General features: G+C 35.8%; 1 protein-coding gene across 2 annotated transcripts in view; it reads left to right on the top strand.

The window, feature by feature from the left end:
- UBE2E3 (ubiquitin conjugating enzyme E2 E3) overlaps positions 1–8,567 on the top strand; it is an 83,569-nt gene extending 75,002 nt beyond the window's left edge. For both annotated transcript variants that reach the window (XM_030916695.1, XM_010368677.2), the window contains exons 4-6: positions 3,119–3,251; positions 6,131–6,278; positions 7,931–8,567. In XM_030916695.1, coding sequence (XP_030772555.1) covers positions 3,119–3,251; positions 6,131–6,278; positions 7,931–8,028 — 379 coding nt within the window. In that variant the 3' untranslated portion in view covers positions 8,029–8,567. The remainder of the gene's footprint in view (positions 1–3,118; positions 3,252–6,130; positions 6,279–7,930) is intronic.
- The last annotated feature ends 8,542 nt before the right edge of the window (positions 8,568–17,109 follow it).

The following is a 17,109-nucleotide window of genomic DNA, read 5'->3' as shown; positions in this document are numbered from 1 at the left end:
GTGAGGAATCTGTTTAGGTATTTTGCCCGTTTTATAATCAGGTTGTTCATTTTCTTGAGTTTTAATTGTTCATTGTATATTTTTGATAATAGTTCTTTTGCAAATAATTTCTCCACAACTATTGCCTGTCGTCTTCTCCTGACATAGTCTTGCAGAGCAAAAACAATCTAGGCTGCAGTTACAGATGTGGAAGTTAAGAGCATATTGGTGCTATTGGGAGCAATAAAACTGCGTAAGATAACCAAAACAGTACAGGTAGGTAGAAAAGAGAAGAGGTGTAAGGTCTTAGCTCTGGAGGACTGATGATATTTAAAGTTTAGGGAGATAAGGAGTAGGAATAGAGAGTGAGAAGGGGCCAGGAAATGTAGGAAAACTAACAAAGTATGTTATTCTGGGAATTAAAGAGAAAGTGTATCAAAGATGATGTGATTGGCTGTGTCAGGTGTTGCTGGACTAATCAAATAATGTGAAGACTGAGATATGATCAATAGGTATAGTGATGAGGTCACTGGTGACCTTGGATGAGAGCTGTTTCAGTGGAGCAGTGGGAGGAAATGCCTGTTTGGAATGAGTTCAAGTGATAACAGAGGAGAGAAACTGAAGATAGGAGGTGTAGATAAGATTTCCAAGGAGTTTTGCTGTAAAGGAAAGATGATTGAGATGGAAGCTGGAAGGGATAGAGAAATAGAGATTTAAAAAAATAATAATAAAGTTGGGAGAAATGGCATTGTTGGATTCTTATTGGCATCACTCACCAGAGAAGGAAAAATGGATGATTCAAGACAGTGAAAGTGGCAGAGAGAGTGTCAATCAGCTGTTAGCCTCTAATATGGTTTGTTTAAATTACAGTGGACTCAGCTCTGCAGCTGCTCATATCCCTTCCTGACGCCTTCCCATCTTGCCCCGTGTTTTGTCTAACAGATGGTACATCTATGAGAATGAAAAGAGACCCCTAACTCCAGACAGGTAGCCAAAACTACCTGGATTTTAGCCCTCACTTGCCCTAAGCTAGGTATCTTTGGGTACAGCAAAGTAATCACACTACCATAGATTCTCTGCTTAGTCTACTCCAAGACAATAGGAAAAGTTATTTACTATCCTGCTGTAGTAGTTAAATGTACACTTTGTCCTATAGTTAAATGCACACTTTGTCCTATGGCAAACAGCATGATAAGTGGGAAGAGAGCACATTTAAGAACTAAAAATTTGGTGTGGGAATCCAAGCTCTTCTACCAACTGGCAGTAAAATATATTTGAGGAGAGTTTAAGGCATATGAGTCGTCTTACCGACAAGTAATTATGAGTTTAGATTTTATTTGAACTATCTGTCCTTTGTATTTTATAAAGTAATGGTGTTAAGCACAGTGCACCAAAATGTAACTGAGACTTAGTAGCACCTAGGACTCAGATCTTGGTTTTTCTGACAACATGCCCATTGAAAGGAACCCTGGCTCTTTGGAAAAATGGCTGATTCCAAGGATGGGATTCCTTATGCCAAAGGAAGGAAATGCTTAAAAAAAAAAAAAAAAAAAAAAAAAAAGCTCACATGTTGCAAGGCTATAGGAGTCATTTTGAAAGGGTTCTCCATTGGCCAAGCCTGCGATAATTTGGGCATCAAAATAATTAAAGGCATTAATGACTTACAAAGCATTGGGAAAAAATGAGACCATACCAATAATACTTACTTCTGTACATACGTACAGGCAGTAGAAAGGGCTCAAGGGGTAACTGTTAAGTGTAGAGAAAGTTCTAGAATTGGAAAATCATGATTTTATTGCTGTAACAGAATACCTGAGACTGAGTAGGTTATAGGGAAAAGAGGTTTATTTGGTTCACCTGATGGGCGTCTGCATCTAGTGAGGGCCTCAGGCTGCTTCAGCTTGCTGTGGAAAGGCAAGCATCAAATGCAAAGAGATCACAAAGCAAGAGAGGAAGGAAGAAAGAGAAACCAAGGAAAGCCACCCTTTTTAACAGTGAGTTCTCTTGGGAACTAATTCATTTTTGCTAGAGTGAGGACTCACCCCTGAGGGAGGGCATTAATTTATTCATGAGGGATCTACCCCTCTGACCCAACATTGCCACATTTGGGGGTCAGATTTCAACATGAGTTTTAGCAGGGACAAATCAAACCATAGCAATCACAAATGGATGCTTAATATTGGGAAGAAATTTTGATGAGAAGCAGGATATTTGCCTGGTCTTAAAGTGTCTGTCCAAAGATTGCTTACTGGTTGCAGGGAAAAAATAGTAACTAAACAGTAGGAAAATTGGATAGCACTATGTCTGGATGATGAAACTTAACATCACCAATGAGGTACAGGTAGATGCTGTGTGCATCCAAGTGTGATACCATGAGAAGGACACATCACTTACATACTATTTCAGCCAGAAATTCATTACATGAATCAAATCATGACGAAACATGGAAAGCTCAAAATGATGAGCATTTTTAAAAAAAGAAGACTAGATTCTGCAAAAAAAGTTAATGTTACAAAAGTTAAAGAAAGGCGGAAAGGACCCATATTAAAGGAGAATAAAGACACAGGAAATACATAGTTCCAAGACTGGGTCCTGCATCCAGAGAAAAATTAATGTTTTAAAAGGGTATTACAGAATCAGTTGACAACATTATAATACAAATGGCAGTTTAAAGTATTGTATTAATGTATTTACTGAAATTGTAACTGTATTGTGATTTATAGGAGATTATTTTTAGGAAATGCATGCTGAAGTGTTTATGGGGAAAAGGCCATAAAGCGTGCAACTTTCAAATGACTGAGAAAAAAGCGTCCCTATGCATGCTTGCAGGTTAAGAGGGGTGTGTGTTTCGGAGAGAGAGAGGAGCAAATGGGGCAGAGCAGAATGCTAATGGAGACTGGGTAAAGTTATACCGATTTTCTTTGTACTTTTCTTGCATTTCTTCTGTAAGTTTGTAATATTTCCAAATAAGTTCTTACACACATGCACATGCAAACACATTGGGGCTTATTTCTTTTATACTTATTTCACTTCTTATTGCTCTAGATTGCTAATTTACCTTTAACACTTCCCTGGTTTTAGGATATTAACATGAATTGCTAATATATGTACATACTGATTTTTAATTTCTTTTAAATAGTGCTGGGCCTAAAGGAGATAACATTTATGAATGGAGATCAACTATACTTGGTCCACCGGGTTCTGTATATGAAGGTGGTGTGTTTTTTCTGGATATCACATTTTCATCAGATTATCCATTTAAGCCACCAAAGGTAAGAAGCTAGAAGTGCATTCTTTAATATTTAATCCTCCTTCTCTAAATTTAATTGGTTATTCTAAAACTTAAATGTGTATTGATGCAATTATTTTGATTTCATTGCTTTTCATGGATTGATATGGAAAATTTCATGTAATCAAGAATTTTAAAATTTTAAAAGAATTTAAAACTGGAAGTAATTTATTATTTTTTTCACAAATAATTTGTAATAAGCAGAAAGAGTTTAATTCTTAAGTGTAAATAAAACTATACCTTGCACCTCAGTACAGCAGGTAAATTTTATGCTTATGAGGGAAAATATCCTATGAACCTTCATTAATACCTTAATTAACAATACCTTAATTAACTATTAAGGTATTAATGAAGATATTTATTAGGATAAAAAGTAAAACTGACAGCTTCCAGAAATAAGTGTTTAATAATGTGAATTTTGTGCTGAATACCTTATCTTTATAGATAAGCAAAAACTTCATAGCCAAGAAGAGGGAAATGAATAATATTTAGTAAACTCATATTGTTCCTTCTGTGGGTATGATGTAGTAATGGAAACAGAATGCCTCAGTTTTGTTGGCTCTGAGTTCATTTGAAGTATGAATTAGATGGATAACAGAGAACTGGGTGAGTTGTGCCTTGTAATGACCGTCAGCTTTGCAAAGTTTAAACGTAACAGTTACTTGAATGGCTCCCTCCCCTAACTTCTGTTTCTACAATGGTCAAGTCAGCAGGTAAAAACCACTGGAATTAAGCATGAGCATTATTATGCTCTTGTTACAGAGATATCTGACATTCTAGAGGAAAGTATATTTTCAAGTCCATAGCCCTTAACTGCGGTGAAATGTTTTTCTTTCCAACATGGTAACTTTTGTTCTCTATACTTTATAAAGTTTATGTTGCAATTTATACCATTTAAAATTTATGTAGCCTGTGTGTATGTGTGTATGTGCACATAAACAGATTTATTTTGTGAATAAAAGAGGGTTATTTCTCAGTAATGAATCATCTAACAAGGTAGCAAGAGTTCCATATAGTGGTATTTACCCCAAACCGCAGACACTGTTTACTCTCAGTTACAGCTGTTAGTGTTTAAAGTGCTTTAACCGTGTGGTCCCATCAGAATGTAAGATCTTGAAATTATTTTTGCATATGGGGAAGATTAATTGAAGAAAAAGACTCTTAAGTTTTTCTGACACCTTCTAATGGAAAATGGAAATTGACTGATATAAGAATTTCACAGTATATAGTACTGTATATGATTTGCCAATAATTTTGATTAATATAATGATTATAAATTTAGCATGTTAGTTTTTTGCTGAAATTGCCATATATTAAATTTCTAATTCTTTAGTGTTAGTTCGCTCTGTTGCTAAGATATACAGTATTAACCGTTATTAAGATCTGTAGTTGGACAAGTGAAAAATGATTTCTGGTATGATCTTGGTATTTGGAACAATTATTTCTCTACAGTGCTAAATCTTTTTGAAGTTTGGAAAAAATGTTGAGCTTCTTGAAGGATAATAAATATTTAATAGAAATCCGTTCATGAATGCTACTCTGTTCAGTAGTTATAACTGAAAATGTATTTGTAAATCACATATGTATTGAGTAGTAATGTCTGATCTGAACATAAATTATTTCTATATTCTAGAACAGCATTAATGGAAATATAGTAAAATCTACATGTATAATTTTAAATGTCCTAAGAGCTACATAAAACGTAAAAACCAGAATTTTAGTACTATATTAGTTAACCCAACATATTCAGAATATTGTCATTTCAACATGTAATCAATGTAAGAGTATTATTAATGAAATCTTACACGTTTTCTTTTTGGTACTAACTCTTTGAAATCTGGTATTTATTTTACAACACTTTCAGTTTGTTTCAATTCACTTTGCCACAATTTAAGAGCTGTATATGCACATGTAGCTAGTATATGCTGTATTGGTCAGAGCAGTTCTGGAAGGGCATTCTCTCTTCCTCCCCCACTAAACTAGTGTGGTGCTCCCCCACCCCCTCCCCATCATGCATTCTTTTCAGAAAGACACTTTTGAGAGCATTTAATATTTTCTTCCCAGATTCCACTTTTGTGCCCACAGTACACTGCTAGTTTCAAATGATCAGAAATTGTTTTTTTTCTCGGCAACTCCAATTATGAATTAACTATCCAATTAGTGTTTGTGAATGTTTTGAGACTTGGCAGTGTTTGTTCTTATGATTTATCTTCTTCTCTCACACATTTCAGTGATATATTAGTTTCCTTTATCCAGTAGCTAAAAACCTTGCTTATTTTATTTTAATATTTTAGTCTAACAAGACAGTGAACCAGCTGTAGAAATAAAAGGCTAAGAAACAGAAAGGCAGGTAGTGTAAATGATTTTACCAACCTTCTAAATCCTCCAGTATTTTCTAACGTTTGGTAGAAAATTAGCTGAATTGATACTGATCTTTTCTACTAAGAAAGTGATGTCACTTTTATGTTTTAAAAAAGATCTTCATCAGTTCCTCTTACCTTTGGCATCAAAACATTTCTCTTCCTCACTTTCTGTCTTTCTGTATGTGTGTGTACACACACAGTTGTATATGATGTGGGTGTGTATGCAAACACACGTACCCACACACATAGATAGAATTACTGTATCAGTTATTTAAGTATAACTGATCAATTCCTTACTTTAGTTCTTTCTATACAGGGTAAAAATAAAAATTTCAACTGAGTCAAAACCATTTAATTCTGTTATTAAACCTAATCTAAGGTTAGCTCCAGTCAGATAATTTAGTATCTTCTATGATATATTACCCTTCATTTTTTTCTAGTGTTTTAGTTGGTAATATAGCATTCATTTTCCTTCTGTTTTTAATGTGACTGTGCTTAGGTTACTTTCCGCACCAGAATTTATCACTGCAACATCAACAGTCAGGGAGTCATCTGTCTGGACATCCTTAAAGACAACTGGAGTCCCGCTTTGACTATTTCAAAAGTTTTGCTGTCTATTTGTTCCCTTTTGACAGACTGCAACCCTGGTAAGCAAATCTTTATTAACACAAAAACCAGTGCTTTTTTTTTTTTTTTTTTTTTTTTTTTAGTTAGCTTTAAATGTAGATTGAGAGGTAAATGTTATTGACAGAAAGATCTCCGTAAAACAGTTTGTAAGGAAATTACCAGTGCCATTTGAAGTAGACTAGGCCAAAAGTTTCTCAATACCTTCATTTAATTTGTTAATGGCATACCACTCTCTAATTATTTTGTCACCATCATTAATGGAATCTCTACTTTTAAAACTATTTAGGTGCGCAGACCACTTCTAACAAGAGTAAACCAATGTCTCTGAAACCAGCGCCTCCTTTTCCTGCTCCTTCCATTCTGCGATATGCTTTTAGGCAACTACTTTAATAATAGAGGGCTTCTTGTTCTCCCTTCCTTTTTGAATTAATTAGTTATATTAGGTGTAGTAGTAATGAATATTAAAATGATAGCCAATGAGAATTGAACTAGATTATGATTATATAAACTCAGATAAAATCATTTGTGTATAATTCATAACTTTAAAAAATGCTGCCACATATGAACTTCAGAAACTTGAGTAGCTGACTTGATAAAATGATGTTTAGACTTGAAATTTCACACATTTTGTTTTGCTATGTGACCTTTTTTTTTTAAGTTGACTTACTTTTTCTGAATATTTGATAAGTCACTGAAAACTGTTACTGTTGTTACCTTGTGCTTGGTAGAGATACATATGCAATAGATAGAGACAGATGGATATTCATTGTTGTATCATTTATTAGAGTATTGGAAACAACCTCAATGCCCATTAATTGATGTAACTTTTTAAAAGAATGACAACTCTATATGAACTCATAGGGAAATATCTTCAAGATATATTAAGTATAAAAGGCACTGGAAAAAAATACATATATACAATATAATATTCTAAATGGTTGTCAATGCATGTAAGAACTCTGGAAAGTAATGTTGTAAATGGGTAAAAGTTGTTTGCCAGGGAAAGAAACTTCTGAGTAGTTGGAGTCAGGAAGGAAGAGAGTTTTTTTTACTGGCTATGGTTTGGTACAATTCAAATATTGTACCATATGTACATATTTTTTTCTTTTTAAACATCAAAATAAAAATTTATATCAGGTTCACTCTCTAGTTCAGAATTCTACTTAAAACAAAATGGCAAGTAAGGTTTCAAGTGGAAATATGGATAGTGATTAGAGTCATATCAGGCACAGAATGAAGGAAGCATTGTATTTGAAATAGCATGGTATCATAAGACTGGGGTTTTACTTAAAAATTACCATTTTTGAACTATTCATAAGCAGAAATATAACCTCCTAGTATACTTCCATTGTTGAATGAAAGGCCAAAATTATAAAATAGTTTTTGTATATTAAAGACCTGTATCTTTCATAAAAGTCAAATCTAACTATTTTTATGTATAGCTCAAAATTCGTTGTTGTTGTTGTTGTTGTTTTGCTGAAGGGGGCTTTCCTAACTTGAATATTAAAATATACATATGATCATGTTACTTTAAATTTTTTCTTTTGAAAATCTAGCTATTATATATGAAGATACTGCTGAAAAGTAAGCATTTCATTTTAATAGAATATTAGAACTCTACCTTGAAGAAGATACCACAAAATAGCTTTTAATGTTCTTTCCACTTTTCCAGCGGATCCTCTGGTTGGAAGCATAGCCACTCAGTATTTGACCAACAGAGCAGAACACGACAGGATAGCCAGACAGTGGACCAAGAGATACGCAACATAATTCACATAATTTGTATGCAGTGTGAAGGAGCAGAAGGCATCTTCTCACTGTGCTGCAAATCTTTATAGCCTTTACAATACGGACTTCTGTGTATATGTTATACTGATTCTACTCTGCTTTTATCCTTTGGAGCCTGGGAGACTCCCCAAAAAGGTAAATGCTATCAAGAGTAGAACTTTGTAGCTGTAGATTAGTTATGTTTAAAACGCCTACTTGCAAGTCTTGCTTCTTTGGGATATCAAAATGTATTTTGTGATGTACTAAGGATACTGGTCCTGAAGTCTACCAAATATTATAGTGCATTTTAGCCTAATTCATTATCTGTATGAAGTTATAAAAGTAGCTGTAGATGACTAGGAATTATGTCATTTGTATTAAACCCAGATCTATTTCTGAGTATGTGGTTCATGCTGTTGTGAAAAATGTTTTACCTTTTACCTTTGTCAGTTTGTAATGAGAGGATTTCCTTTTACCCTTTGTAGCTCAGAGAGCACCTGATGTATCATCTCAAACACAATAAACATGCTCCTGAAGGCATAGTTTCCTGTCGTAATATTTTAAGTCAATCTTGTTAGAAGGTGTGTCTGAGATGATTGTTGATGAAATAAAAATGCGTCTATGAAGATTACTAAAGACTAGCACAAATAAACCAATTCTTAAATTGAAAACATTTTAAGTCCTATTAAATGCGTAGAGATTTTTTCCTTTGTTATTGAAAGAATGACCGTAAATAATCAAAAGTGGATTTTAACCCATTAGTCTCCAACACATAAAGCTGTACTTTGGTAATATGATGTTGAAGTCAAAATGCGTCTGGTAATGTCTTATGGAACATGTTGCTTCCAGATTGGTGATTTTTGTTCAGCATTGGGCAGTATTGTTAGATGGTAACTTTAATGTGGTAGCTAGTCTGTGGTGCACTTTTTACTTCTAATCCTGGTCTTGAATTTTCGTGGTGTGTATTACCATTCTTACTATGGCACGTGGCCAGCAAATATAGCCAGAGGCACAGTTGAACACAGAAATCTTTGTCTGCCTTGAAGGTAGACTAGAACTGTGTTAGTGTACAATGTGATATTTCTCAATTGGTAACATACCAAATTGTAAGGTTTTTAGAAGGTTAAATTTCTTCTTCCTAGTTGTAATTGTGAAGTGTTAGATTTCTTGAAAGTTAGAATTACTTGGCAATATTTAGATTTGCTAAACAGAGTATCATTGTGTGTGGTTTGTTTTGTTTTGTTTCCCTATGACTAAGGTAATCATCTCTGGTCATGTAGCCAAGGTTGTGGTATATGGGGCAGGTGTCTTCTCCAGTCCTCAATATGGAAATGAAGTATCATCTTAAAAATGTATAGAGTGAAAATATTAACATAAAAAAATGCTTCAAGATAAAAGTAAAAACATGTAGTTGTGTGTGTGTCACTAGAGGAGCAGACTCCTATTTGTCAGTAGAAGTCTTATAGCAGAGTAAAATTAAAATTACACTTATATATCTGTTTTTCACTTAAACTCCCTACCCCCCAACTTTATTACAGAGGAACACCATACCAAGGGACTATTTTGAAGAGTTCAGACTTTACCTCTGTGAAAACCTAACTAATAGTTTATAATGGAGTCCAAGTCAATGTGATGAAAGTAGAGACCGTTTTTTAAGTTGTAAGGGTTTTTATCAACCATGGGTGAGCTGTAGAAAGTAGTTTTTCCTCCACTACCCAAATTGTATATTCTACGTCCCAGAGTAATAAACTTGTCTCTTGGTACTGGAAAAACTTAAATCATACTGAATGTTAGGATGTTTGGGGATGCTATGATTAGACTTCTTTACTCCACTGCCAACCTATTTTGCTTACCTGTTGGCTGTGTCCATACTGGTTTGGGATAAAGTGGAGGGAATTGGTTACTTAAAATATTTGCAGCTTTTCCACAAACTACCACTGTGGCCTTAAATAAGACACTTTAACTCTTCGAGTTTTAGTTTGTTTATATGTGAGACAGAAGAGTCGATTAGATAATTTCCCCCTTCTCTATTCACCCTCAAACTCAGTAAATTTAATCTTGTAAATTTTGTTGTGCTTGTCCTGCTTATTCTTTTAGGGAACAGGCTGCTCTCTGAAGTGGACTAGTAGTATCTTGGTGTTCTGATGAATAGATCGACCTATGACATGAGAGCCACTGCATGCCAGGGCACTGTTCAGTCACTGATGTGCCTTATCTCATTTGAGACACCTAAAGAGCTTTAGGAGAACAGACACTGATGATCCTTAGTTGACAGTTGACAGGATGCATAGACAAGTTTAAATAACTTGCTCTATATTACACAGCCAATACGATACTTTCTCTCCCCCTGCACCGTCATGCTTTCCCACTAGGCAAAGAGTTTTTGTTTATAACGTCACAACTTTATATTGAACACGTGCACACACACGCATATATGTATATACACATACACAGGTTATAACAGTTCCCTATAAAAGTAGATATTCATAGATTATAGCTTCTGGAAATTATATAGTATTTCATTTTAGCAAATCTTTGTTTTAATATTTTATTTTAGTCTCAAATGGAACCTTATAAAATATAACTACTGTTTGCAATGAATATGAGTTAGGTAGGTTTGTATTCTCCCATAGATATTTGTCATAGAAATACTTTCAACATCACTGATATTCCTTGATCAATTTGGAAAATGAGATAAACAATGTTATTTCAAATTTATTTAACCATATATTGCATAACCACATCAGAAAATTTGTGTTGATAAATAAAGCAAGCATTTAATGGAATACCTTTTTCAAAACAGAAATTTTAGCTCTGTAGACATTGCTTTTTTTAAAAATGAGGAAATTTTAATTAATCACAGGAATGAAATTCGTGTGATGCTTAAAATTTGACCTATGTGTATGCCACCCTTTGTAATAAGAAATTTTAAGGTGGTGTTTTCTGATGCGTAAAAAACTTGCAGTCTGCCCCACTAACTTGTCAAAGTGTTCTTACAACAATATAAGAATGTGATTGTATGATAAGATTTCAGTGCATTTCAGTCCTGTGACTTTAGATAGTAACCTACATTATAGTGATATGTGCGCACCACGTTAACACATTTTTGTTAACATTTACATTGAGGTCTTTGGACGGAATTATGGCATGATGTGAAACGTCAGTTATTTTTCTCAAGTGTTTATAAATTGTCTTAAGAGAGTGGGATAATGGTTCTACATAAGCATTATCTACTTATATTACAGTTAGTGGTCTTTATTTTAGGTAAATAACATATACGAATACATTCGTTTGTTTCATATTTAAATAAATTACTAAATTTTCTCAAGTAATAGCCAAGTAAAAATTATAGTTACATTCTAGTAGATACTCATTATTTGAAATGAAACAAAATTTTTCTAACTAGTTTGTCAGGTTTTTCTTGTAAAGTTCTTCAGTGATTTAAATGTGTATCTGCAATGTGTAATGGGATGTTTCTACAGAGTAAAATGATAGTCCTTTCAAAATGGCTATAAAATGAATGACTGGGAGTGGCATTTATAACTGCATTGCTGACAGCAATAGGTAATGTGAAAGCCTTTGTCTTTGTCAAACAGAATCAATCTTGTTAAATTAGAAATGAGGAGTGATCCTGTAAGATGTATGCCTATCATACACACACTAGCCTCACTTTCTTCTTTTTCTCCCTGACTCTCTTATGAGTTCTCGTAAACTCATAAGCATTTCTTTTAAGGGAATATCCTTGGAACTCCAGCAGTATCTCTCTTACTTCAGTTTACCCCTTGCCGGGCTCTCAGCTTCTGTGGTTCTGGTTATTCGTGTAGCAGGAAGCCCAAGGTGATTTTTAAATGGCAACATCCAATATATCAATAAGACCATATATTGAAAAGCTAAGTTTTGAAAAGAAAAAAATAAGCAATAGATTACCCAGATTCAGGCACAAGTACAGTATAAATAGTCTTTAATCATCTTCATTGTTAATTTATACATGAGAAAGAGTGATTAAACAAAGATTAGGCAGCAGAGCTTTGGTACCTAGTCCTGGATATATTTTGAAGTAAACAGAACAATGCATAGCAAAAGGAATTTTTGACGAATGTAGGTATTATCATTGACATATATTTATGGAAATTTAAGTTCACATTAAATCTTCATATCTGTAGGTTACCTTGTTGAAATCTGGTGAAGCTAAAGCCAGTTACGCAAGTCCTCCAAACACAGGTCACTAAAAGCATTTTTTTCCTCCAAATCCTCCAATCTCTAAATCCCTAAAGTTTATCTCAAGTCCAGCTCCTTCGATGGAAACCTTTCTGTTATACTGCTGTCATGTACCTGTTGGTCTGTTTCTCTGAGATGCCTTCTTCACAAACATCAGAAATAATAAAAAGGAGTCAAGCATATGCATATTTCCACGTGCCAACAACAGCTAGGTGCCTTCCTCAACAATGTGTGCCCTAAAGCCAAGAATTCTTTTTTCCTTTTTCTTTTTTCTCTTTGGAAGGGATTGGGGGAGATGAAAGGTGGTTACGCTATATAACTCCTCAGCTGATCTTCACTCTGAGTTTATTTGCTCTACAAATTTTATGTGTTTGCTAATTACAAGGTTCTTTCTGTCACTGTGGTACATACAGAGATGAATACATTTTCACATCCTCAAACAGTTTATCATTTCCCTGTCCAGATAGACTTTTCCCTCTTATTAGCAGAGAACACATCTTTGCTAATGTATATCCATTTTTATTGAATGAGAAACTGAACAGATGTTCCTGATGATTTAGCAATGAAAATATTAGTATAATATTGTTTTACTCTATATATATTAAATATGCTTAATACTATTTGATGCTTTTAAAATAATTATTCTTTCTTAAACTACACTTAGTAACCCATGTTTCTAGCATGTGTTTTGGCATTTTATGCAATTTTATTCCATATCCATATTTCTGGATAATGAGCTTTTGGAGGATAATATCTATGCCCCGTGTCTCCTTATTTCAGTATCTAGCCCAATATGTAACATGATATATGTTTGTTGAGTGAATGATAATATCATGGGTGTAAGTCTTCTCCATAAGGTTATCCAGAGACCATGTGAAGCATATCTGTCATGTCTCCTTTAATTCCCCATGTTGATTCAGTGTTTTGTATGTGGTTGGTGCCACATATATTTAAATTGTTAAATTGAAACTGTTAAATTGAAATATGGGAAATAGCAATGGGTTAGTCATATAACGTACTTAATGACAATGTGTTTAAAATAGAGACAGACTTAATCTTGTAATTTTAAACTTCCTTAAATTCACCAGAATACTTTCTGTCTTACAAAGTTTACATAATTTCTCATTATCATTACTGTCTTCTTAATTGATATTTTTCCTATCCTTTTTTTTTTTTTTTTTTTTTTTTTTTTTTTTTTTTTTTGAGACGGAGTCTCGCTCTGTCACCCAGGCTGGAGTGCAGTGGCTGGATCTCAGCTCACTGCAAGCTCCGCCTCCCGGGTTCACGCCATTCTCCTGCCTCAGCCTCCCAGGTAGCTGGGACTACAGGCGCCGCCACCTCGCCCGGCTAGTTTTTTGTAGTTTCTAGTAGAGACGGGGGGTTTCACGGTGTTAGCCAGGATGGTCTCGATCTCCTGACCTCGCGATCCACCCGTCTCGGCCTCCCCAAGTGCTAGGATTACAGGCTTGAGCCACCGCGCCCGGCCTTCTCCTATCCTTTTTTATTGGTAATAAGAAAACAACTAAATACATGTATCTGCTTGCAATATTTTAGGGAAATCTAATAGAAGAAATGAAAACAGATGGCCTTTGAGAAAATCTTTTAAGATAAATATTTTAGGGAAAGGGAACTAGTATACCATTTGGTAATGTGGAACGGAGTATTCTGGAGTGTCGGAGGTCATTTATTGAAATATTATTCAACTCTTTTTGTTTTCTGCATGTCGTGTGTGTTTTTCACTTCAGTGAGAAAAGGGAAATGGAGGACGATGAAGAGTTACAGGGTCATTTTTTTCTGTATTGCCCCATGTTCTTTCTTTGCCAGTAGGTTGAACTGAAAATTATCTGGGTAAGAAGCGCCCTAGTTTCAGAAGTATAATTTCAGCAACTTCTATTTTGTCTCACACCATGAATATTTCTTGTTAGCTTAGCAAACTCAGATGTGTTGGCTGCTCGCACCTCAGTCCAAGAGAGGGAAAAGGTAAATCTGTGGAGGAATGAGTTGCCGAGAGGTGTGTGGTACTGAGAAGTCCTGACAATTAGGGGCCCAGGTGTGTAAGGAAAGTCAGGGATTCTCTAGTGATTGAGATTGGAGTAGTTAAGTCTTCATATGAGCATTTCAAGTTTTCATCTACAAAGTGATGAAGAAGAGTCATAATTTATGAGATAAAGGGTAGGAGGGGATAACACTATAGGGCTTTCACTGGCACCCCTTACCTGATTTCCTTTATCCTCGTTTGAAGAGCACTTTTTGGCCCTCTGCTAAACTCTTGCTGTAATCACACAACTCTCAAATGGTGAAGGTCATTTTAAATATGCATGAGAGACCATGTTTTTTATTCCATAGTTCCTTTTTTTTTTAGGACACACATAATGTTTTACTTGTGTATGTATATCATCTCAATTATGAGCCCCTAGAAATAAGGGATCCAGTTTATTTCACTCAGTAAGTTGTTAGTTGTGTCCACTGGAATATTGGTTTGGGTGCTTAGGATTAACAGTGAATAAAACAAAAATTCCTGCCCTTATGGAGTTTACTGTCAATTGCTAGGAGACAGACCAAAAAAATGTTAAAGTACATATGTGTGTGTGTGTGTGTGTGTGTGTGTGTATGCATACACACACGCACACATTCTCACACAGACACACATATGTATGTTAGATGGTAAGTGTTATGGAGAAAAGCAAGGGAAATAGTGTGCAGCGACGGAGAAAGAGGAGGTTGAATTACAGTTACAACAAGGGTAGTTGGGGAAGACCTCACCTAAAAGATGAGTCAAGAGCTGAAGATGGGGCTGGGCACAGTGGCTCACGCCTGTAATCCCAGCACTTTGGGAGGCCGAGGCGGGCAGATCACGAGGTCAGGAGATCCAGACCATCCTGGCTAACATGTTGTGAAACCCCATCTCTACTAAAAATACGAAAAAGTAGCCGGGCATGGTGGCGGGTACCTATAGTCCAAGCCACTCGGGAGGCTGAGGCAGAAGAATGGCATGAACCCAGGAGGCAGAGCTTGCAGTGAGCCGAGATCGTGCCACTGCGGTCCAGCCTGGGCGACAAAGTGAGACTCTGTCTCAAAAAAAAAAAAAAAAAAAAAAAGCTAAAGATGGTGAGGAATAAGCCACATAGGGAAAGAGTCTGACAGTCAGAGGGAATACCAACTGAAGAAATCTTGTGGCAAGAGCATGCCCAATGCGTTCAAAAAGTAGCAAGTGCTTAGGAGGGCTGGAGCAGGCGAGCATCTAGGAGAGGAATAGGACACTAGGTCAGGAAGATGACAGGTGGGCAGATCACATAGGGTCTTGTATTTCATTTTAAGGAGTTTGGCTAGTATTTTGGAAGCTGTTTTTAGCCAAAGAGCAACAGGACATGATTTATTAGAATCTCTGATCAGTCAGAAAAAACTTGCTGTGGGGCTAAGGAATTGGGAGCAGGGGGACCAGTTAGGAGCCTAATGCAGTAATCCAGGTGAGAGATACCATTGACTTCAACCTGGCTAGTGGCAGTGTAAGTAGTAAGAAAAGGTCAGATTCTGGTTAAAAATAGAGTTAAGAAGATTTGCTGATAGATTGAATATGTGATGGAAAAAAGGAGTTACAGTGTAGGGCCTGAGTAAACTAATGGGCTATAGTCATTAACCAAGGTGAAAAACTCGAGGGTGAAGCAGGATAGGGAGAAAGATTATGAGCTTAGTTTTTAATGGGTTAAGTTTGAAATGCCTATTAAACATCCAAATGGAAGTGCAAGACTGGATATACAAATTTGGAATTCAAGAGTTCTGGGCCAGGGATGTATGTTTGTGACACATGAGTGTGTAGCTGGTATTTATAGCCGTGAGACCTATGATCACTCATTCAAGGGAATGAGTGCTGCTAGAGAAGAAAGAAGCCTAGGCACTCCCAGCATTAGAAGGCTGAGGAGAGATGAGTCAGCAAAGGAATCCAGGAAGGAACACTCAAGAAGTGAAAGGAAAATCAGGAGAGTGTGAGAACCTGAAAAGGAAGTGAGAAGTTTCAAGGAGGTGGGAAGACTACTGATAAGCCAAATGAGATAAGGACCCCTAGCCATTAGTCGTAGACACTGGTGACTTTTATATGCAATTTTGTTGGAGCAATGAAATCAAAGCTTGATTGAAGAAAGTAACAAGGAATAGAGAACTTGGAGACTCCTGACAATTTTGCAGTGAAATAGAGAAGTGGGGAGTAGTTGGAATTTCTTTAAGATGGGAGAAATTACAACATGTTTGTATATTGATAGGAAAGATTAGAGAGGAGGAAGTGGATGGTGTAGGGGAGGAGGAACAGTGTCCTTGAAAAAGTTACCTGCTACATCATTTATTCGGGGTGTTTTCAAAGCTCTGTGCACACTACCCTGGAAATCTGTCTTTCTCCCTGACTAGAGTAGAAGCTCTTTGTGAAGTGCAGCACACAGCACTTAGAGCAGCATTGTCGTTCACCAAATTCTTGAGTTACCCTAGATAAGAGGGGATAGGATCTAGCACAAGAGAGGTGTTTGGCCCTTGTTGTGAGTTTGCAGAGGACACGGGCATAGGTGAGACTGGAGGGTAGATGTGGTTAATAGAAGTCCTTTGGTAGCTTTTCCTCCTCCATGAAACAAGAGATGTTATTGACTGAAAGTGAGAATGGGGAGACCACAGTTCATTTATCTGTGTGACCCATAATGTCCAGCAGAGTAACTAGTCGTTCCTGGTCAAGTGTAAAAATGAATGATTGAGTTGTCTATCTGGATTAACCTTTCATTTATTTCATAGTTAGCATATTAATGAACATGCAATTAAAACGTCCATATTAGCTCGAATGACCCCTCTTTTTCATCAGGTATAGTTTAGCAGTTGTTTGAATCTTTA

The sequence above is a fragment of the Rhinopithecus roxellana genome, chromosome 14 (genome assembly GCF_007565055.1).
Source record: "Rhinopithecus roxellana isolate Shanxi Qingling chromosome 14, ASM756505v1, whole genome shotgun sequence".
NCBI lineage: Eukaryota > Metazoa > Chordata > Mammalia > Primates > Cercopithecidae > Rhinopithecus > Rhinopithecus roxellana.
The sequence above is the reverse complement of the archived record's forward strand: the minus strand, read 5'-3'. Positions and strand labels throughout refer to the sequence as shown.